At 57.4% G+C, this 19,556-nt stretch overlaps 5 protein-coding genes across 5 annotated transcripts in view; 4 read left to right on the top strand and 1 right to left on the bottom strand.

The window, feature by feature from the left end:
* Positions 1–5,698: 5,698 nt before the first annotated feature.
* On the top strand, positions 5,699–11,591 carry SODALDRAFT_324711 (putative TBP associated factor; the record flags this gene model as incomplete). Its single annotated transcript, XM_028609919.1, has 3 exons — positions 5,699–5,709; positions 5,768–5,785; positions 5,930–11,591. 3 exons carry the CDS (start codon positions 5,699–5,701, stop codon positions 11,589–11,591), a joined length of 5,691 nt encoding a protein of 1,896 aa, XP_028466143.1.
* A 545-nt stretch (positions 11,592–12,136) lies between these two features.
* Positions 12,137–14,385, top strand: SODALDRAFT_379525 (hypothetical protein). The gene is made up of 3 exons (XM_028615052.1): positions 12,137–12,444; positions 12,502–13,851; positions 13,967–14,385. Exons 1-3 carry the CDS (start codon positions 12,421–12,423, stop codon positions 14,090–14,092), a joined length of 1,500 nt encoding a protein of 499 aa, XP_028466142.1. The 5' UTR covers positions 12,137–12,420; the 3' UTR covers positions 14,093–14,385.
* A 114-nt stretch (positions 14,386–14,499) lies between these two features.
* Positions 14,500–15,442, top strand: SODALDRAFT_334101 (hypothetical protein). Its single transcript, XM_028612127.1, has 4 exons — positions 14,500–14,887; positions 14,962–15,067; positions 15,121–15,223; positions 15,325–15,442. Exons 1-4 carry the CDS (start codon positions 14,822–14,824, stop codon positions 15,404–15,406), a joined length of 357 nt encoding a protein of 118 aa, XP_028466141.1. The 5' UTR covers positions 14,500–14,821; the 3' UTR covers positions 15,407–15,442.
* On the bottom strand, positions 15,393–17,605 carry SODALDRAFT_312945 (DUF1682-domain-containing protein). Its single transcript, XM_028609216.1, has 3 exons — positions 17,424–17,605; positions 16,348–17,215; positions 15,393–16,234 (listed from the first exon to the last, which is right to left on the bottom strand). Exons 1-3 carry the CDS (start codon positions 17,494–17,496, stop codon positions 15,859–15,861), a joined length of 1,317 nt encoding a protein of 438 aa, XP_028466140.1. The 5' UTR covers positions 17,497–17,605; the 3' UTR covers positions 15,393–15,858.
* A 240-nt stretch (positions 17,606–17,845) lies between these two features.
* SODALDRAFT_312941 (hypothetical protein) overlaps positions 17,846–19,556 on the top strand; it is a 2,464-nt gene continuing 753 nt past the window's right edge. The window contains exons 1-2 of the mRNA XM_028609215.1: positions 17,846–18,873; positions 18,970–19,555. Coding sequence (XP_028466139.1) covers positions 17,917–18,873; positions 18,970–19,555 — 1,543 coding nt within the window. The 5' untranslated portion in view covers positions 17,846–17,916. The remainder of the gene's footprint in view (positions 18,874–18,969; position 19,556) is intronic.

Genomic DNA, 19,556 nt, shown 5'->3' with positions numbered 1-19,556 from the left:
TGGCTTTGGCGGCATCTGCCACCTGAGAGGTGTATAGGGCCTTCTTGGACATGCTCTTCTCGATCATGCTTCTTTGCTTCTCCTCCCTCGTGGCCATCTCGTTCTGACGCTGTTCCTGCTCGGCTTTCCTGGTCACCCTGTCGGCAATCTCGCCCTCCATCTCCTCCAGTTTGTCTTCGATGACCTTGATCCGCGCTTCCACGTCTTTCAACACCGTGGTCTGCTTCCTGAGCTCGCGCTGCGCCTCTTTCAGGTCGCCCGAGGCGCTGCCCGAGGCGCCCGAGGATCGGTTCTCGAAGGCCTGGCTGTTGAGCTGGTCCAGCCTGAGCCGAAGGTTCTGTGTCAATTCCGCCTCGAGGATCTGCCTCCGACCTTCCACGTCTCTCCGCTCCTGGCTGGCCTTGTTCCATTCCGCCTGGAGCTCCTGCGCCTGTGTGTTCAACCCCTCCAGCTGCCGCTCCTCGGACGACGTCAGGGCCTTCTTAAAGTCCGACGCCAGCTCCGCCTCATGGGCAGAGAGTTCGACCGAAAAGTCCTTCATGTTCTTCTCCACCGTCTCGCGTCGCTTGATCGCCGCGTCGACGTGCTTCTTCTCGCTCTCCAGGTGGGCGATCTTGGCTTGCAGCTCGTTCCTCAGGGGATCAAACCCGGTCTCGAGCTGGCGGAGCTTCTGCTCGACTTTCTGGACCTCGCCCAGGGCGTGGGTGATTTGTTGCTCCTTCTTCTCGATGCGCGACCTGAGCTCGTCGAGCTGGGCGCGTAGCTGCTCGTCCTCCTCGCGCCATTTCTTGACCGACTGCACCACTTCGAGGCGCGATCCCCGCGGGTCGACGTAGCCACCGGTCATCGCGCCTCTCTTGTTCGCTTGGTCGCCGTCGGGGGTAATGGCGTCGACGCCGTGGCTCCGGGCATACTGTGTGGCGATGCTCAGGTTGGGACACACGACAGCCTTGCCAAAGACCTGCTGGAACGCCTTCTCGTACTTCGGTCCGTACTTGAGTTTGCTCAGCAGGGGTACGGCGCCGCCGTCTTGCGACCTCGGGAAGTTGACGTGCCTGGGCCGGAGCTGTTGCAGCGGCATGAACGTGACTCGGCCGCCACGCTCTTTGTGTAGGGCGTTAGCCAGGAACGTCGCCGTTTCCGAGTTGTCGACGACGTAATGGAACAGGCTGTTCCCCGCGATCTGCTCGGCGGCCAAGCGGTACGCCTCGTTGACTTCGAAGAGTTCCGCCAACGTGCCATAGGCCCCCGACAAGTTGTGCTCCCGCTTCAGGCGCCGTATCGTGTTCAGCCCGCGAGACGTGGCTCCGTCCATGGCATGCCTGAGCCGGTTCTCGGCATCGTCCCGCGATTTCCGAGCGTTTCGGGCTATGCTCTCCAGTTTTTCTTCCTCGCGCAGCAAGGTCTGCTTCTCGTCGAAGATCTTATCGTGCGCCGCCCTGGCCTGGGCCGCCTCCTCGGCCAGTTCGCCGCTGTCGTTGCCGAAGTTCTCGAGACGCGAACGCAGCGCAGTGACCTCGTCCTCGAGCTGCTGGATGGACCCTTCCACCCGGCTGACGTCTTCGTCGGCATCGAGCTTGTTCGCCTTCTGCGTCATCAGGGTCGTGTGGAGCTCGTCGATCTCTTGCCTCAGCCACTTGTCGCGCTCGGCCTTGGTGCGGAACTGCGAGCCGCGACCCTGCTTGGCGTAGAGACGAGCGCGCACGGCTTCCGCATGGTCGAGCTGTTGCCGGATCTCCGCCTCCCTCTTTTTCCGTTCGGCGAGGAGGGGGGCGGTTTCCTTGAGCTCCCTCTCCTTTTCTGCGATGTCCTTTCGTACTGCTGCCAGCTCCGCATCGTGCTCACGCTCCGCCTGAAGTGCCGCGGACTGACTGTCCGACAGATTCTTCACGTTCAGTTCGGATAAGGCTTTGGCCTTTGAGGTTTTGCGACGGTCTTCCTCCAGCTGGCGCCGGTCGATCTGGAGCAGCTCCATCTCGCGGCCCAGTTCTTCGATCTCGCCCTCCAGTGTGACGATGGACTTCTCGACTTCCTTCAGCTCGGCACGAATGGACTCTGTGCTCTCCAGGCCGTTCTGGCGCATGTTTTCGATGCGGTCGAGCTGGTCCTGGAAAGCTTCTTGTTCCTGGTGGTACAGGGCGTACTCGAGACATCTTCGCTCGCGGTCTTTCTCTTGGAACCCCCGGAGTTCCTCTTTCTCTTCCTCCAGCTCCCGGAGGCGCTCCTTGATGTATTCGAGCAGCTCGTCGATCTTCTCCCTCTTGTTGTTGGTCTCGTTCATAATCTTGAGCGACTCGGCGCGGCGTGCCTCGTACACCTGGGTGCCGGCCACCTCCTTGAGGAGATTCAGACGGTCGGACTCCTTCATGTTGGTCAGGGCGGTGACGCGGCCCTGGGGCACGATGTAGTAGGGATTTGACCTCGAAAAGCCGGCGGCCTCGAGCATGTTCACGACGTCGGTCTTGGTGACGACTTTGCGATCGAGGGAATATTCGTCCTTCTTGAGACCGATGGTGCGCCGTAAGATGACCTCCTTGCCTCCGGTGGGGAACCGGTCGTCCGAGTTGTCGAAGATGATCTCGACGTAGGCGGACATGACGGCCGAGCCGGAGCCCTCGTGCAGTAGGGCTTGGCGCTCCTCGCGACTCATTTGCGTGTAGGCATCACTGAGGACAAAGCGAATGGCCGCGAAGAAGTTGCTCTTGCCGGAGCCATTGCGACCGACGATCACGTTTGTTCCCGGGGAGAAGGGCTCGATGACTGTCTGCTCCTTGTAGCTGAGGGTGAAAGTTGTCAAGTTAGCTAACGCTGTATGGGAAGAAGGTAATAATAAAAAAAGAAGAAAAAAAGGGGGGGGGGGGGGGGGGGCGGCGCACCTCTTGAAGCCCTGGATGATAATCTGCTTGATGTACATGGTGGTGGTGAAGCTGGCCGGCGCTGCCGTCGACGCGGCCGATACGGGTGGATAGACTGTCCCTCACTGGCGATCGGTTAGAAGAGGCAGGCGTGTGTATCTTGCGTGATGAACCATGTATTTCGAAATTTCGCTATTTCGCTATTTCGCTTCGGGGGGTGTGGGACGGAGTACGAGGTGCGGGTTCTTGACCGACGATGATGTGCGCTTTGGGCGAGGCGATGTGATGTGGTTGATGGTGGCTCTTTTGCCTGCGACGCGTCTGTGGTCGCGATGGCGATGGTGGGGCGCGTGAGAATAGGAGGACAAGGTATGTACACAGTGTTCTTTAGTGTTCCATACGGAGCACATGCGCATTTGGGCCTCGTTTGACCAACATCCGTCCGTCATTACCTAATCAAGGGCATCAAGGTTGTTTTTGATGAACATTTCGAAGCGAATATTATTATTTTATTATTTACAAAGTACCTCTAGCTTTAAATTGGCAACCTAACATGAAGCTGTCTGCCGTTCATCAGTCATCCATCGTTGTGCGAGAGAGAGAGTGTGTGTTTTGTTGTTTTATTACTTGGCAAAACTTCGAACTTCGTACAGAGTCGTTCACAGTAACTTCGGAAATGGGTGGATAATCCGTGCCCGACATGACGATCCGGACAATTAGCAAACAAATGCCAACCGGAACTGTCTCATGACAATGTAAGGAGTACGGACAGATAATTACTTCGTAGAGTTCTTTTGGCTAACAGCCTGAGGCTTGAATGCTTCCGATATAAGGTACGGAATAATAACTACAAGATGCTGTACCATAGACGGTGGCGGCCAACCGGCCAACCGGCCCAACCAGCCAACCCAACAGCTCCACCGGGTCAAGCTTGGTGGCTCGGCAGTGGATGACGACTACGGTAAGTTCTAACCCAACATTGCCCTTGCCATCCCACCGGAGTACGTGTGTGAGCGCGATAGTAAGAAGTAGGCAAGCAGATCAGCCGGTCAGATATAGCTAACAAGCAGGTATTCGTGATCATACTTGGGTTTCTGGAAGAGCTTTGGAAGAAGCATTGAGTGCGGCCTAGGATTTTTTTCTTTTTTTCCCTTCTTTTCTTCTTTATTCCCCCCAGAAGTAAGGGTGCTGGCCTAGGTAAAATGATCCTGTCGATCGACTCACAATGTCCATGAGTTGTCCCCGAAGCAGGTACAAAGTAGGCACGTAGCTATTATCCGTACCCGTATAGCAGGTACGTTATGCTGCCAACTTTATCGTAGTATCGTAGTATCGTAGTAGACCGCAAACCATAATCGTTCCGACCATATGACGAATAGATGCAAAGACGGACGACCACACGTTAAAAAGCAATGGCTGACAACGCCGCGGAATTTCCGATGTAGCCTTGTAGGCAAAATAGGAAATGCCACGTTCGAGCCGCCACGACACGTATGACACGCAGGAAACGCGACTATGGGTGAGGTACGGAGTAATCACAGCGTACAAAATAGGTAAGAAGAAGTCCCTCAAAGTAAGGCAAGGACGAGGTTACCACAAATGAACTGGAAACCCGGGAAGGGCCAAGTGTAAGGGGGAGAGAGTGATAGAAGGTATACGGAGTGTCAAAGGGGGAAAAAAAGGAAGAAAAAAAAGAAGAAAAAAAGAAATGGGACTCTGCTGGAATGGATACGTACTTCGAGAGTAGTAGATGACGGAGCCAAATAGAAAGAAAAGTGGGGTGGATATGACGCTAAGGAGATTAAGCGAGAGCAAAGGCGCGTCTGCCAGGCCGCTTGGAGGAATGGGGCGGGTTGGTGTATTTTGTCTTTTTGTCTTTTTGGCTTTTGGCTCGAATTTGAGTCCCACGAGTCACCCCTGCCCTCCACTCCCCTGACCAGTGCGCGTTGCTGCGGGCGCGGGCACGGCCCACAAAGTATAAAAGTACTACCACAAGATACCAATGCCTTACTTCCATACTTTACTACCCCTCCACCCACTTCCATCCACCTGCCGCTCCTGCCCGCTCATCTTTTGCGCGCCGCGGCTTCCCAATCAAATCCATCCCGGGTGCGAGATCACATAACACAACCAATTACACCTGTCGACACCACCACGCCAACTGCCTCACTACATTAACATTACACCTCTCAGCCTCAACCAACTCTATTAAATCTATTCTATTAAACAACAACAACATAATTAATTACTCGGCAAACCCGCAACAACAACCACAGAAGAACATTGTGCCCTCTTCTTCTGTTTATTTCTATTTACAGTACAAAGAACCCCCAACTCTGTCAGCGACGAACAGAGACGAACGGAAAAGACAACCCCAACATCGATCTGGCTTGGCGACCATCTCCTGGGCCGTTCATCACCTACTCCTTGGCAACAACCCGATATACTTCATACTCATTGACAACCCAGAGCTTCATGATGCCATTGTGTGCATGATAGTTGCTTGATTTCTCTCTTCTCTGGCATCTTTCCCCCTTTGCTCTCATCTTGACTCTCTCCATCTTTATTTCTTCTCCAGAAAGAGTCAAAAAAGGCCTGAGGTGTGCGTGCCTACACTCCAGTTCCCCTTTTCCCCCTATTTTCTTCATATACACATACAGATCAACCCCATACATAACAGCCTCCCAGCCTGTCTTGTCTCTCTCAGTATCGAAATCCATTCGTCCATTCTTCCATTACAAAGACGCGTCGCTTTCGCGCGTCTTTCGATTTTCGACGTCGTACTGACTCTCAGTAGACGGGTGTTGAGATGAGGCTTCTCCGAAGCAGCCCTTAATAGCAACATGGCGTCAAGGTAAGCCCTCCTCGTCCGGAACGACACCAAATACCAAGTACTAACACAATCGAAACAGATTAGACAGAATTGTCACGTGAGTAACCTCTCTTTGAGCCCGTGGTCCCTTTCTGTGGTCCCTTTTCTCACCAAGTCTCTCTACTCCGTACACGTGATCCGATCCTCGAGCCCACCGCTGACTTTTTCTTTCCTCCCCCCCGCCCTCCCCCTTTACGAACAGTATTCTCGAGACGGGCAGCACCCGTCTGATTCGGGATACCGCCGTCAACCAGCTTGCTGATTGGCAGAAGCAGCACCCGGACGAGCTCTTCAACCTATTATCCAGGGTAGTGCCATATCTTCGCCACAAAGACTGGGAAACAAGGTCGACGGCAGCCAAGGCCATCGGCAAGATCATCGAGAATGCTCCCTTATATGACCCTAACGAAGACGAGGACTCGCTTCCTGCCCCTCCACCATCCATCAAGCCGGAGATTGGCCACGTCAAGAAAGAAGAAGACCAGGACCTCCTCCCCTTTCCTGACGATGAACTCTTCAGGCTTGATTCGCTCCATCTGGAGAATGTGTTGAACTACGGCCGTGAACTTGTTCGCGGCGGCACGGTGGAGTACAACCTGGCCGCCCTGGACCCCCAGTCCCGCCTAGCACACCAGAAGAAGACTCTGAACGGCCGACTGGGCCTGTTGGGCAGGAAATTCGAACCGGACGAGATGCCTGTCGTTCTCGACAAGGACTCGATCCCCATGACGCCTCTCGACGCCTCTGCCACCAATACCCTAGCACGTACGGACTCTATGTCGACCGTCGGGCAGAGTCAGCCTGCGGAAGAGTCCGGTTTGAGCTCCAGACAGCTCAACGTGCTCAAGAGGAAACGGAAGCGCGAGGCCCAAAAGGCCGCCAAGGGCGGGTTTGGTGATTTGTCCATTAGAAGAACAAATACCGCAGGCTCCGAAGGCTTCCCCGACGATACCCATACCCCGCTAGCAGATCCGGATGCCAAGAAGAACGGCAAGATGAACGACTACTTCAGCCTGGACCGCCCGGCCGATGTAGACGAGGAGACCAAGGTTGTGAGCGAGTTCAAAGGACCCCTGGAGCCGATCAAGTCGGAAATTGAGGTCAGCCACTCCATGGAAGGATCGGAATGGCCCTACGACCGGCTCTGCGACTTCCTCAAAATCGACGTATTCGACCCGGTGTGGGAGACACGACACGGTGCTGCCATGGGCCTCCGCGAGGTCATCCGAGTCCACGGTGCCGGCGCTGGCCGGTTGCGCTCCAAGTCCCGCCAAGAGAACGACCGGCTCAACAAGGCCTGGCTTGACGACCTCGCCTGCCGCCTGTGCTTCGTGCTGATGCTCGATCGGTTTACCGATTACAGCTCTGACACCTCCGTCGCCCCCATTCGGGAGACCATCGGCCAGACCCTGGGTGCCGTCCTTCGTCATGTGCCCCCGGAGTCCGTGCACAGCATCTACAAGGTCCTCTACCGCATGGTCATGCAAGAAGACCTCGACGTCGGGAGGGTCTGGGCCGTATGCCACGGCGGCATGGTCGGCCTGAGATACGTCGTCGCCGTGAGGAAAGACCTGCTCCTGGAAGACGGTGAAATGATTGACGGCGTCATTCGCGCCGTCATGAAAGGCCTGCGGGACCAAGACGACGACGTGCGGTCCGTCAGTGCCGCCACGCTGCTCCCCATGGCCCGGGAGTTCGTCACCATGCGTCCCGCGGCCATCGACAGCCTGATCGACATCGTCTGGTCCAGCCTCCAGGATCTGGGCGACGACCTGAGCGCCAGTACCGGCAGGATCATGGACCTTCTCGCAACCCTCTGCGGCTTCCCGGAGGTGCTTCAGGCCATGCAAGTATCCGCCGACGCCGACGAAGAGCGAACCTTCGACGTCCTCGTGCCCAGGCTGTATCCGTTCCTACGCCACACCATCACCTCCGTCCGGCTGGCCGTCCTCAAGGCGCTGTCGACTTTTATTGGCCTGGAAAAGCAACGGTCCAGCGGATGGATGGGTGAGAAGCTGCCAAGGCTCATGTTCCAGAACATTCTCGTCGAGAGGGACCAGGAGACGCTCGCCATGTCCCTCGACGTCTGGTCCTCGCTGGTGACCAGCCTTGCCCGGGACGCAAGCCAGCTCGCCGACGCAGCCAGTGTCGAGCCCATGATGCAGCTTGCCCTCCACCCTATCGGCGTCTCCCGGAATCCGATCCCGATGAACGTCGCCCTCTTCCAGAAACCGTCCGGCGGGACTTACTCGGCTTCGGCCATGCCTGCACCGCCTCCGCGAAAGGCGTCGTCGCCAGAGGGAGGCGAACGCGCGCCCAAGCGGCGGAGGAAGTCTACCAAAGTCGACGACACGCCTGTTGCCGCCCCCGGCCACGACGTGGACGGTCACATGATGCAAGGAGACGTGGACCTTGTCGGCATGGATACCTTGATTCGGTCCAGGTCGTCGGCCGCCAAGGCCGTCGGCCTGCTCATGTCCCGTGTCCCCGCAGACCGCCTCGCCGACTACGAGCGGCATATCATCCCGGCGCTTTCGTCGCCCTACTCGTCGACCCAGCTGACCGCATGCGTGATCATCGAGGAATATGCCAGGAACTGCTCCGGCTCTGGGGTGGTGTCCTCGCGCTTCACGAAGCCTCTTCAGCAGATCATCGACGAGGAAAGACCCGGCCACTACAGAGATCTCGTCAGCTATATGCATCGTGTCCGGTCTCAGTGCACGCAGCTCGTCAACATGTTCCGAGACCACGGCAAACTATCCAGCAGGCACCTTCCGACGCTGGCCGTCGTTGTCCAAGGCGAGCCGGAGGCCGGGCCGGGGGCGTTCTCCATGGCCGTCGCCGACAAGATCGTGCACGAGGATTTCGACAAGTTTAAGAAGGCCATGTCGCCCGGCCAGAGACTGATAGCCAGCCAGATGCTGACCGAAGCCCGAGATGTGGCGGCCGCTGCCATCTCGGACGCCAAGGCCGCCAAGGAGGCCCGAGATGTACGCATTAAGGCGGGTGCCGCCTGCGCCCTCGTGGCCGTCAAGGCGCTTCCCAAGAAGCCGAGCCCCCTCATCAAAGCCATCATGGACAGCATCAAGACGGAGGAAAACCAAGAAACCCAGAGCCGCTCGGCGGCCAACATTGCTCGGCTCGTTCAGCTGTTCACCGAGCTTGGCCGGAAGGGACCGGCCGAGAAGGTCGTGTCCAACCTCATCAAGTTCTCCTGCGTGGAAGTTGCCGAGACGCCAGAATTCCCCGTGCACGCGTCCAAGACGGACTGCATACTGTCCATGCAGAAGGAAGAGGACAGGGTCGACCACGCGGACGCAGTCAAATGGGCCAAGGAAGCCAAGGCAGCCCGTATCACGAGGCGGGGTTCGAAAGAGGCGCTCGAGCTCCTGTCCCGGATATACGGCGCCGAGTTGCTCAACACGGTACCGGTTCTACGGACGTTCATGGAAGAACCCCTCGTCAAGGCGTTCTCTGGGCCTCTTCCCGACCGAGCAAAGAACGCCGAGGACACGTTTGGTCAAGAGATCGTCGATGCCATGTCGCTGATTCGGACCCTGACGCCGACGCTGGATCCTGCCGTCCATCCCTTCATCATGCAGATGGTTCCGCTCGTCATCAAGGCGCTGCACTCGGAGCTCGCCGTGTTCCGTTACATGGCGGCCAAGTGCATGGCCACGATCTGCAGCGTCATCACGGTCGACGGCATGACGGCCCTGGTGGAGAGGGTTCTGCCGTCGATCAGCAACCCGGTCGACCTGAGCTTCCGCCAGGGCGCCATCGAGGCGATCTACCACTTGATCGCGGTCATGGGGGACGCCATACTCCCCTACGTCATCTTCCTCATCGTCCCCGTGTTGGGTCGCATGAGCGACTCGGACAACGACATCCGCCTGATTGCCACCACATCCTTCGCCACCCTGGTCAAGCTGGTTCCGCTCGAGGCCGGCATACCCGATCCACCGGGCCTGTCGGAAGAGCTCCTGCGGGGACGGGATCGGGAGCGGACGTTCATTTCGCAGCTTTTGGACCCCAAGAAAGTCGAGCCTTTCAAAATCCCCGTGGCCATCAAGGCCGAGCTGCGGTCGTACCAGCAGGAAGGCGTCAACTGGCTGCATTTCCTCAACAAATATCATCTCCACGGGATTCTCTGCGACGACATGGGCCTGGGCAAGACCCTGCAGACGATTTGCATCGTGGCCAGCGACCACCACCAGCGCGCCGAGGAATTCGCCAAGACGGGGGCGTCGGACGTCAGGCGGCTCCCTTCCCTCATCGTCTGTCCGCCCACGCTGTCGGGGCACTGGCAGCAGGAGATCCAGACGTATGCGCCCTTCCTGAGCGTCACGGCTTATGTCGGGCCGCCGGCCGAACGGAAGGCGATGAAGGAATCGTTAGACAAGACGGATATCGTGGTCACCAGCTACGACGTGTGCCGGAACGACGTGGACGTTCTCGTGCGGTACAATTGGAACTACGTCGTGCTGGACGAGGGCCACCTCATCAAGAACCCGAAGGCCAAGATTAGCCTCGCGGTCAAGCGGCTCCCGAGCAACCACAGGTTGATCCTGACAGGCACGCCGATCCAGAACAACGTGTTGGAGCTCTGGTCGCTCTTCGACTTCCTCATGCCGGGCTTTTTGGGGGCGGAGAAGGTGTTCCTCGACCGCTTCGCCAAGCCGATCGCGGCCAGCCGGTTCAGCAAGGCGTCGTCCAAGGAGCAGGAGGCCGGCGCGCTCGCGATCGAGGCGCTCCACAAGCAAGTGTTGCCGTTCCTGCTGCGGCGACTCAAGGAGGAAGTGCTGAACGACCTGCCGCCGAAGATCTTGCAGAACTACTACTGCGACTTGAGCGAACTGCAGCAGAAGCTGTTCGAGGATTTCACCCGGAAGCAAGGCAGGAAGCTGCAGGAGGAGGCCGGAAAGGAGGACAAGGAGGCCAAGGCGCACATCTTCCAGGCGCTGCAGTACATGCGCAAGCTGTGCAACTCGCCGGCGCTGGTGATGAAGCCGGGGCACGGGCTGTACGAGGAGACGCAGCGGCTGCTCCACAAGAAGGGCACCAGCCTGGAAGACGTGGCGCACGCGCCCAAGCTCACGGCGCTGCGGGACCTGCTGGTGGACTGCGGCATCGGCGTCGAGGGGGGCGAGTCGAACGACCCGCTGTACCAGCCGATCAAGCCGCACCGGGCTCTGATCTTCTGCCAGATGAAGGAGATGCTCGACATGGTGCAGAACAAGGTGCTCAAGGACCTGCTGCCGAGCGTGTCGTTCTTGCGGCTGGACGGGTCGGTGGAGGCCAACAAGCGGCAGAGCATCGTGAACAAGTTCAACCACGACCCGTCGTACGACGTGCTGCTCCTGACGACGAGCGTGGGCGGGCTGGGGCTGAACCTGACGGGGGCGGACACGGTGATCTTCGTGGAGCACGACTGGAACCCGCAGAAGGACCTGCAGGCGATGGACCGGGCGCACCGGATCGGGCAGAAGAAGGTGGTCAACGTGTACCGGCTCATCACGCGGGGGACGCTGGAGGAGAAGATCCTCAGCCTGCAGCGGTTCAAGATCGACGTGGCGTCGACGGTGGTCAACCAACAGAACGCGGGGCTGGCGACGATGGACACGGACCAGATCCTCGACCTGTTCAACCTGGGCGACACGGGGCCGGGGCTCATCACGGACAAGGCGGCGCAGAACACGATGGAGGGGCGGGAGGAGGACATGGTGGATGTCGAGACGGGCGACGTCATCACGGGGACGCAGACGGGCAAGAAGGCGTGGATGGACGACTTGGGCGAGCTGTGGGACAACCGGCAGTACGAGGAGAGTTTCGACCTGGAGGGGTTCTTGAAGACGATGCAGTAGTGGAGGAGGAGGAGGATGCGTACTACGGGCGGGCCGGCCAAGCTTGTGTGGTTTTTTCTTTTTTTTTCTCCTTTTTTTTCACCCCCTCCCGCGTGCTATCAAAATTGGCCGGAGTGTATCAATTGCTTTTCTACATTACTTGTACGTGTATTATTACTTTTGCACTGCAACACATATTAGCTCAGGTGCTTGGGAAGGGAAAAAGGGAGATAGACGGGATGGAAAGGCAGTATTTGCTTATCACTTGGACAAGAAGGGCCTAGTGGCTTATTCGCTTTGCTCTGCGTTTGTTTGGCGCTTGCTTAGTGCGTTGACTAAGGTAGTTTATAATCAAGAAGAAGATGGCGATGCCTTTAAGATTGAAAGACTCGGGAGTCGTCCGTGAGTGTTGTGTCCATATGGACCTTAGGTAGAGACTAGAGACCTACCTTGCTTAATAATCGTGTGTTCTGGATAAGATAAGAGATCTCCACTATAGTACTAGGTACTTTTACGTACTTACAGCGGGGCGACCCCGCTAATGAAGCTTCAGTTCCAGGTCGTCACTGCCTACCTACCTTATTGCCGACAGTCGCTGCTACTCAACCACGAAGTCATTCCCTACTCCATACCTCTACTCTGTACCTGCTCTTTACCTTGCTTACCTCATTCGTAGGTTTATTCTTCTCCTTTTTCGGGACGTCATCAACTGGGCTAATAGTAACTACCTTACCTACCTCACTCATTCCCCTCTACCTTCCGAAGCAGTCGGGTCGTTGGAGCTTTTCCCATCACCGACATTATTGTTTTTTCAAGCAGGTCTCCTTCCTACCTAAGGTAATCAGCAACAATGCCGGTAGACTACAGCAAGTGGGTAAGTGGCATTCTGAAGTGAAGCAAGAAGCAAAGTATAGTGTTGACAAGTCGACAGGACGCTCTGGAACTCAGCGACGACTCGGACATCGAGGTCCATCCCAACGTCGACAAGCGGTCCTTCATCCGCGCGAAGCAGAACCAGATCCACCAGGAGCGGCAACAGCGGAAACACCAGATCGAGACGCTGAAATACGAACGGCTCATCAACGACGGGCTTGTGAGGCGCATCTCGGCGCTGCTGGCCGCGCTGAAGGCCCGCGCCGCCGACATGCAGAAGAATCACCGCGCGAACCCGGGCGAGGTGGCCTTCCAGGCGGTGATGGAATCGGCCGGCAGGCCCGGTGAGGACCAGCCGCCGCCGCGCCCGGCCGGGGTGCACGGCGACGAGGCGCCGTTGCCGTCGTACTCGAAGATGATGGCGGCGCTCCTGGACGACGTGAACAGGTCCCTGGACGAGAAGAAGCTGGAGGCCGAGGGGCGGTACCATGCCATGGTCCAGGGCATCGAGGAACACCTGAACAAGGTGAACAAGCTGCAGGGGGAGCTGGTGGAGAAGTTGGGGGAGCTGGAGAAGGCGGAGAGGAGCAAGATTACGAGCGAGAGCATCCGGACCGGGTTTGACAGTTCGCATGTTAACAAGTCCAAGACGACGGACGAGGAGAAGGAGGGGAAGGGGGAGGGGAAGGGGAAAGGGAAAGGCCCGGAGACGCAGGTGGAGCTGCTCAACCCCAGCTTTACGCCGGCAGCAGCATCAGCAGCAACAGGGGCGCCAGCACAACAGCCCCCCTCGTACGGCGACGACGAGGAGATCGAGGCGTCGCCGGTGGCCAAGCTGTTCTCGCAGATCAAGATGGACGACTATAGCGGCAGTTTGTCGTTCCTGTCGAAGAACCCGGAGATCCTGACGGAGCGGGAGACGGACGGGCTCCTGGTGCTGGCGTTCGACGCGGCGCTGGAGGGCAGGGACGAGCGCAGCCGGCAGTGCGTGCACCAGGCGCTGCTGCTGCAGTACTGCCGCGCGCTGGGGCGGGACGGCGTGGCCCTGTTCTTCAAGCGCATCACGACCAAGGGCCACCAGGCGCGCGAGGTGTTCTTGAAGGATGTGCGGGACACGTACGGCCGGATCCGCACGCGGGCGAGGGAGATCGTGGCGGAGAGGGCCAAGGAGCCGGCTGAGGTGGCGCAGATCCAGCTGCATGCCGTCGAGCCCGGGACGGAGATTAAGATTCACATCCCGGCCGCCGATGCCGAGACGGTGGAGGGCAAGGAGGCGAGGATGATCTTTGAGAGTTTCAGCGCCGCGTTCCGGAAGGCGTTGGAGAGTGGGAGCTTGGACGAGGTGAATCAGGTGTTGGGGGAGATGAAGGTGGAGGAGGCGGAAGATGTTGTGGGCAAGCTGGGCGAGGTACGTTTTCCGTTTCTGTTTCCCTTTTGTCCTGTGTCCCCGGGGAAGAAAGAAAAGAAAAGAAAAAGAAAGAAAAAATGGAAATGCACTCGACTAACAAGCACGACCAACGTAGGCCGGCATCTTGAGTTTGGAAGAACAAATCATTGACGCGACCACGGAGGAAGGACAAAAGGCCTTGAAAGAGAGGGAGGCAGCAGAGGCGAGCACCGAGTCGGGATTCGCGCCGGATCCTGAGTAGGATACTGGATCAGAAGACGGACAGGTGCAAGTGGAGGAACCTGGTCAGGGATAGCGCTAGGTTGGGACTCTAGGAGGTGGATAGATATATCAATATGGAACACATGAGCCTCATTATGCGCACTACAGCTACTGGGTGGGATGGTAGTGTATAAGCTGTAAGTTATAAAAATAAAAATCACGACTTGAATGCGTCCTCGCCGAATCCAGAGCAGGGGCCTGGCCTTTGATGCTCCCTATGATAATGCCAAGCAACGGAACAGGATAAGATGGGCTAATAATTACTACAGACCGGAAAAACAAGTAACCCTCAGCCGCTGTATTAGAGAGAAACCGGTCTTTTTTTTAATTATTAATCTGGTTTAATAATAATGATTATTATTTTTTGTATTCTCGTCTCACATCAGTCCATTTCCCCTCATAAGCCATTCCCCCTGATATCACCGTCATTCATCTTCATCCGACCACTAAATCCCCTAAATTCCCCGCGATTCCCCGCTATTCCCCGCCATCATCAATGAACCACCACCTAAACCACCACTAAACCACTCACTAACAAACCATAACGTCCAACCTTAAACTCCTCCCATCTGCGTCCCCAAACCACAAAACATGTGCTTGAATCCCAGGCTATATATCACCCCGAGACCACTCCACCACTCCACTCCATCAAGCCGCTCACCCTTAGCGAAACCTGCCCATCTATACCCAACCAAGGCGCAATAACACCATGGCGACCGACTACACCAACCTCCCGACGCCGTCCTTTGTCTATGTCGACTTTTGTCTCGTGCCTGTGCGTTGACTCTTTCTCTTCCTCTTGAAAATCCAACAACTTCCTTCACTGACTTGCGACCTGCACCATTCTAGCTCGGCACAGGCAACCCTTCCGTCGCAGAAGAGGTCGCAGAGGTCCAGCGCGTACTCAACGCCAGCAAGCTGAGCTACACGCTGCACTCGGCCGGCACCACCGTCGGTGCGTCTTCCCTGCCCTCCTTGTCCTAGGCCTGAGCTAATGGGAACCATCAGAGGGACCCTGGGACGATGTCATGCGTGCTATCGGCCAAGCCCACGAAGCTCTCCTGCAGCGCGGCATCGTGAGGATCCAGACCTCCATGCGCGTCGGAGCAAGGTACGTCTTACCCTTTCTTCTGGCCCCTCGCTCTCCTGAACGGCAGAGCTAACCAACAACGGGACCCCCTTTTCGTCCCCCCCCCCCCCCCATGCCAACAGGACGGACAAAGTCCAGCACTGGAAGGAGAAGATTGATAGAGTGGAAAACTTGCTCGCTAAGGACTCGAAGGAGTCGAAGTGACAGCAGTCAGCTGCGCAGCTGCGCTGATGAGGGGAGGAGAATCGTATTGTGTGATTCTGGGAGTCGAGTTTTTTGACTTGGCAGTAGTTCATGTGTCCTCTAGGAAAATCTACTGATATTCCTCACCCACTTGTCGGTCAAGGTCTCACATCTTTTAATGGATGTATGATTAATCCAAGTTCAGTTCGCCCTATGATCCCCCTCCGACACCTGGCTTCATTTTCCACACCCATACCCTCTCCCGAGACTCCCTTACAATTACAGAACAACACATGTTTGCCTATCCACACAGAGATCCGACCGCCAACGCTCGCCTGGAAATATAGACCAACAAAAAAGGTGGGAAATAAGACAAGACGGTCGAAAGGTAAGATGAAAAAGGAGACTGCAACCGCAACCGCAACCCACCCCCTTTTTTCTTCTTCTTCTTTTTCCCCCAAGTCACCTTTTTTCTAGGCCCTTACGGTCTGCTTCTTGGCCATCCTCCGCTGCTCCTTCTCCCGCTCCTTCTCGAGGTACTTCTTCTGCTGCTTCGCGTCGAGCGCCGCGAGCTCCTGGTCGCGCTTGGCCTTCTTGGCCTTCTCGCGCTCCTGCGTCCGCTCCTCGGCTTCCTTGGCCTCGGCCTCCTTGCGGAGCTGCGAGATCGTCTCGTCCCGCACCTTGTTGACCTTGCGCATCACCTCGCCTCGGAACTTGCCGTGCGCCACCAGCGTATCGGTGAGGCGGATGTACTCTTCGAAGAGGGGCATCAGGGACGAGTAGTCGTTGTTCGACGGGAGGTTGTACCGGAGGAAGATGCGCTTGCGGGCCGTCGTGGCCTCTTCGACGCTGGGGGGATGGAGATGTCAATATACGTTATCGAAGAAAGAAAAGAAGGGGGAAAAAAAAAAGAAAAAAGAAAGGTAAAGGTAGGACATCAAAAGGGAAAAGTTGCCACTCACGTCTTGGGCTTCTCCACAGGCTGGTCAGAAATGACGAGGTACTCAAAAGCATCGCCGGCCGCCTCAACAGCCTTGATGAGCTCCGGCGTCAGGAGCTGCTCGGTAATCTCAGCGCTCTCGCTCATGACGGAAACCCAGTTGGGGAGCTTGCTGTTGTCCTTGGTGAAGGTGATGGAGAGGTCGTAGCGCTCCTCACGGAGCTCCTTCATGCGCTCCTTGGACACAATGGCCCAGACGAACCCGTCAAACGCGCTCTTGCCCTCCTTGCTGCGCAGCTCGTGCGTGCCCGGGACGGCGGGCACGGCGAGCGACTCCTTGCCGTCGAACGGGTACAGCACGGCCTCCACCACGTCGCGCGGCGCCGCCATGGACTCCCAGAAGAAGCTCAGCACCGTCTCGGCGAGGGGCAGCATGGGGTTGAAGCGCCGGACGAGCGTGAGGTCGACGTCGACAAACGCGACGTTCTGGCGCCCGCTGGCGTACGACGCGAACTGGAAGAGCGACTTCTCCTTCAGCACGCCCGTGGTGACATCGTCGTCCCCGGCCGCTGCCGCCGCGTCCATGGTGGGCAGGCCCGAGAAGCCCACCGACGCGAACTCGCGCTTCAGCACCGGTGCGTTCGCCTTGGCCCAGGCCTTGGCGCGGTTCCGGTTGAGACGGGCGCCGACCAGGTGGATCATGAAGAGGACGAGGCCGATGCCGAGGATGAGGCCTTCGAACTTGAACTCGTCGATCGTGTGCCGCTTGTGCACCTCGTACCACTGGCTGGCGATCGCCGGTGTAGCGGCCGCCGGGGCGGCGCCGGATCCCAGCGGTGTAGGCGTGTCGGTTGGGACTGGGTCAGGAGCACCCGCGAAGTCTGCAAAGTCTGCACAGAGAGAGAGAGAGAGATTAGTTCCGAAGTTGATGGACAAAGTAGATAAGAACAAGAAAACGACACGAATCCAAGGATGACATGTGACGACATCCGAGGACTCTCACTCTATCATCCTTGGTAGACTGTGGCACAAGAACTCGGGGGCAAAGGGGTCAAGGGGTTGCAATGCAATGCAATGCAATGCAATGGAATCACGTACCAGAGTCCGCGCTGGGCAAAGGCGTCTCGGACGACTTGCCGCCTCCAAAGAGGCCATTCAAAACGTTGGCCATGGGTGGTGCTGTACCGTCAAAGACGTTGCCGAATGGTTTGCTGAACGTCTCAGCCTTAGCAGATGGAACAGCGAGACACACTGAATCAGGCGGGCGCAGTGGTTGGACAATGCACGTAATAATAATATAATAATAAGCTTCTCGTCTCTCGTCTCCTTTGTCGTGGCGTGCTTAGAAACCATGGGGTCACGTGAAACGATGGCCAGCTCGATGGTCCAAGCTCGAACCCCCACCCACCCACTAACTACCCCCTAAATGCATTAAGCGGGTCATGGCTTTTCGTTGCCCCTGACAACCACCATTTAGGAAACGCGACGTCAACCTTCCCAGTCTCAACTCAAACGAGGATATCACGAGTATGGAAACTCAACTAGGATTCAGAGAGAGTTCGCATCGTCATGTGTCTGTTACACGCCCAACATGACGCGGACAACATCCCTCCGCACTTATGGCAAATCTGCTCGAACCAAGCCGAGGCGACAGTTGGCTGAGCTTCCGCAGAGCCCTGTACGACCACCTCCAGCAACTGATGGTTCAGGCGGCAATGGCGACAATGGCGACGATGACGGCGAGGGATCGACCCTAAATAAAGTCACCGACCGTCTGAAGGCCGTAACTATCAGCGATGATTCGCCAGGCGGAAAGGAACCCCCAATACAGGCGGTATCGCCTCAGGCCCCGCCGACGCCATCCCCGAGCCCGCCAGCTACCGCCAGCCAGAAACAAAGAGACAACGCGCCTGCTAGTCCACAACTAGCGTCTTCGAAAAGGCCAGTAGACGAGAAGCACCAAACCTCGACAGCTGATGAATCTAAACCTCCGGAGACCCCTCTCCGCGTCCTCACCTGGCACGACGTCTGCCCGCCAGGCGACACCATCATCAAGATCGCCGAAGCCTCCTACGCAGAGGTCTACCGCGTCAACAACGAGCGCGGCACGAGCATCATCAAAGTAATCCGCCTCCCATCCCCGATCAAGCCGCAGACCAAGCCCCAGGTCCGGTCCGGCCTCGTCGACGAGGAGCCCCACCCGTCCGACGACCTCGAGGGCGAGCTGCGCATCTCCGAGTGGCTCGCCGACGTCCCGGGCTTCGTGGTCTACAAGGAGCGCTACATGGTCGAGGGCCGCGCCCCGAAATCCCTCGTCGAGACGCACCAGGCTTTCCACCGCCGCGTCAAGCGCCAGGACCCGGACCGGCTGCAGTTCTACCCCAGCCCGAGCCGCTACCTCGACGGCACCCGGTTCCTGGTCGTGGAGCTGGGCGATGCCGGTGTGGCCCTGGAGGACTTTGCGTTGGAGGACGCCGCGCAGCTGTGGGACATTTTCCTCCTCGTGGCCATCGCCCTGGCTAGGGCGGAAGAGCTTGTTGCTTTTGAGGTGGGTGGTTCGACCCCCGTTTTGGAAAGTTTTGCCTTTTTTTTTTTTTTCTTTTTTTTTTTTCTTTTCTCTTGCTTACGTGCCACGGGAAACCAGCACCGGGACTTGCACGAAGGGAATCTCTGCATCAGGCGAGTCTCCCAACCGCGCAGGCGAGACGCTTCCATCCCGGGTCCAGCCTTTGGCTACTCAGGTCTCGACATTACCATCCTCGACTACGGCCTCTCTCGCGCTGAGACCCCTCTACCGTGGGAGGCAGACGACGACGACGACGACGACGACGACAAGGAGCCCACCGAAGGCATCATCGTTGCCCTCGACCTCGAAAAGGACCTCAGCATCTTCACGAGCACCCACGCCCAGCAATGCAAAGTCTACCGGCAGATGCGCTCGTTCCTCCTCCACAACGGCACCTCGCGCAAATGCCTCCCTCCCTCGGCGCACGACACGCCCTACCCACCTGTCGTTCAAGTCAACGGCAGCGGCAGCAGCGGCAGCAGCAGCAGTGACGATGAAGACCACGAAGAAGAGAAGGAATATGGTGACGCGAGGGGCCAGCTGCGACAGAAACAACAACAGCAACAACAGCAACAACAACAACAACAACAACAACAACAACAACAACAACAACAACAACAACAACAACAACAACAACAACAACAACAACAACAACAACAACAACA

This window comes from Sodiomyces alkalinus (genome assembly GCF_003711515.1).
Source record: "Sodiomyces alkalinus F11 unplaced genomic scaffold SODALscaffold_6, whole genome shotgun sequence".
NCBI lineage: Eukaryota > Fungi > Ascomycota > Sordariomycetes > Glomerellales > Plectosphaerellaceae > Sodiomyces > Sodiomyces alkalinus.
The sequence above is the reverse complement of the archived record's forward strand: the minus strand, read 5'-3'. Positions and strand labels throughout refer to the sequence as shown.

What these genes read in the sequence shown, in the direction of transcription:
- SODALDRAFT_379525 (XM_028615052.1), top strand. Translation starts at nt 12,421, where the DNA reads ATGCCGGTAGACTACAGCAAGTGG. An exon ending in CGGTAGACTACAGCAAGTGG is followed by an intron (nt 12,445 to 12,501) that starts GTAAGTGGCATT and finishes ACAAGTCGACAG; the next exon opens with GACGCTCTGGAACTCAGCGA. An exon ending in TTGTGGGCAAGCTGGGCGAG is followed by an intron (nt 13,852 to 13,966) that starts GTACGTTTTCCG and finishes CGACCAACGTAG; the next exon opens with GCCGGCATCTTGAGTTTGGA.
- SODALDRAFT_334101 (XM_028612127.1), top strand. Translation starts at nt 14,822, where the DNA reads ATGGCGACCGACTACACCAACCTCCCGACGCCGTCCTTTGTCTATGTC. An exon ending in CTCGGCCGGCACCACCGTCG is followed by an intron (nt 15,068 to 15,120) that starts GTGCGTCTTCCC and finishes GGGAACCATCAG; the next exon opens with AGGGACCCTGGGACGATGTC. An exon ending in TCCATGCGCGTCGGAGCAAG is followed by an intron (nt 15,224 to 15,324) that starts GTACGTCTTACC and finishes CCATGCCAACAG; the next exon opens with GACGGACAAAGTCCAGCACT.
- SODALDRAFT_312945 (XM_028609216.1), bottom strand. Translation starts at nt 17,496, where the DNA reads ATGGCCAACGTTTTGAATGGCCTCTTTGGAGGCGGCAAGTCGTCCGAG. An exon ending in TTTGCCCAGCGCGGACTCTG is followed by an intron (nt 17,216 to 17,423) that starts GTACGTGATTCC and finishes CTCTCTGTGCAG; the next exon opens with ACTTTGCAGACTTCGCGGGT. An exon ending in CCTGTGGAGAAGCCCAAGAC is followed by an intron (nt 16,235 to 16,347) that starts GTGAGTGGCAAC and finishes CCATCCCCCCAG; the next exon opens with CGTCGAAGAGGCCACGACGG.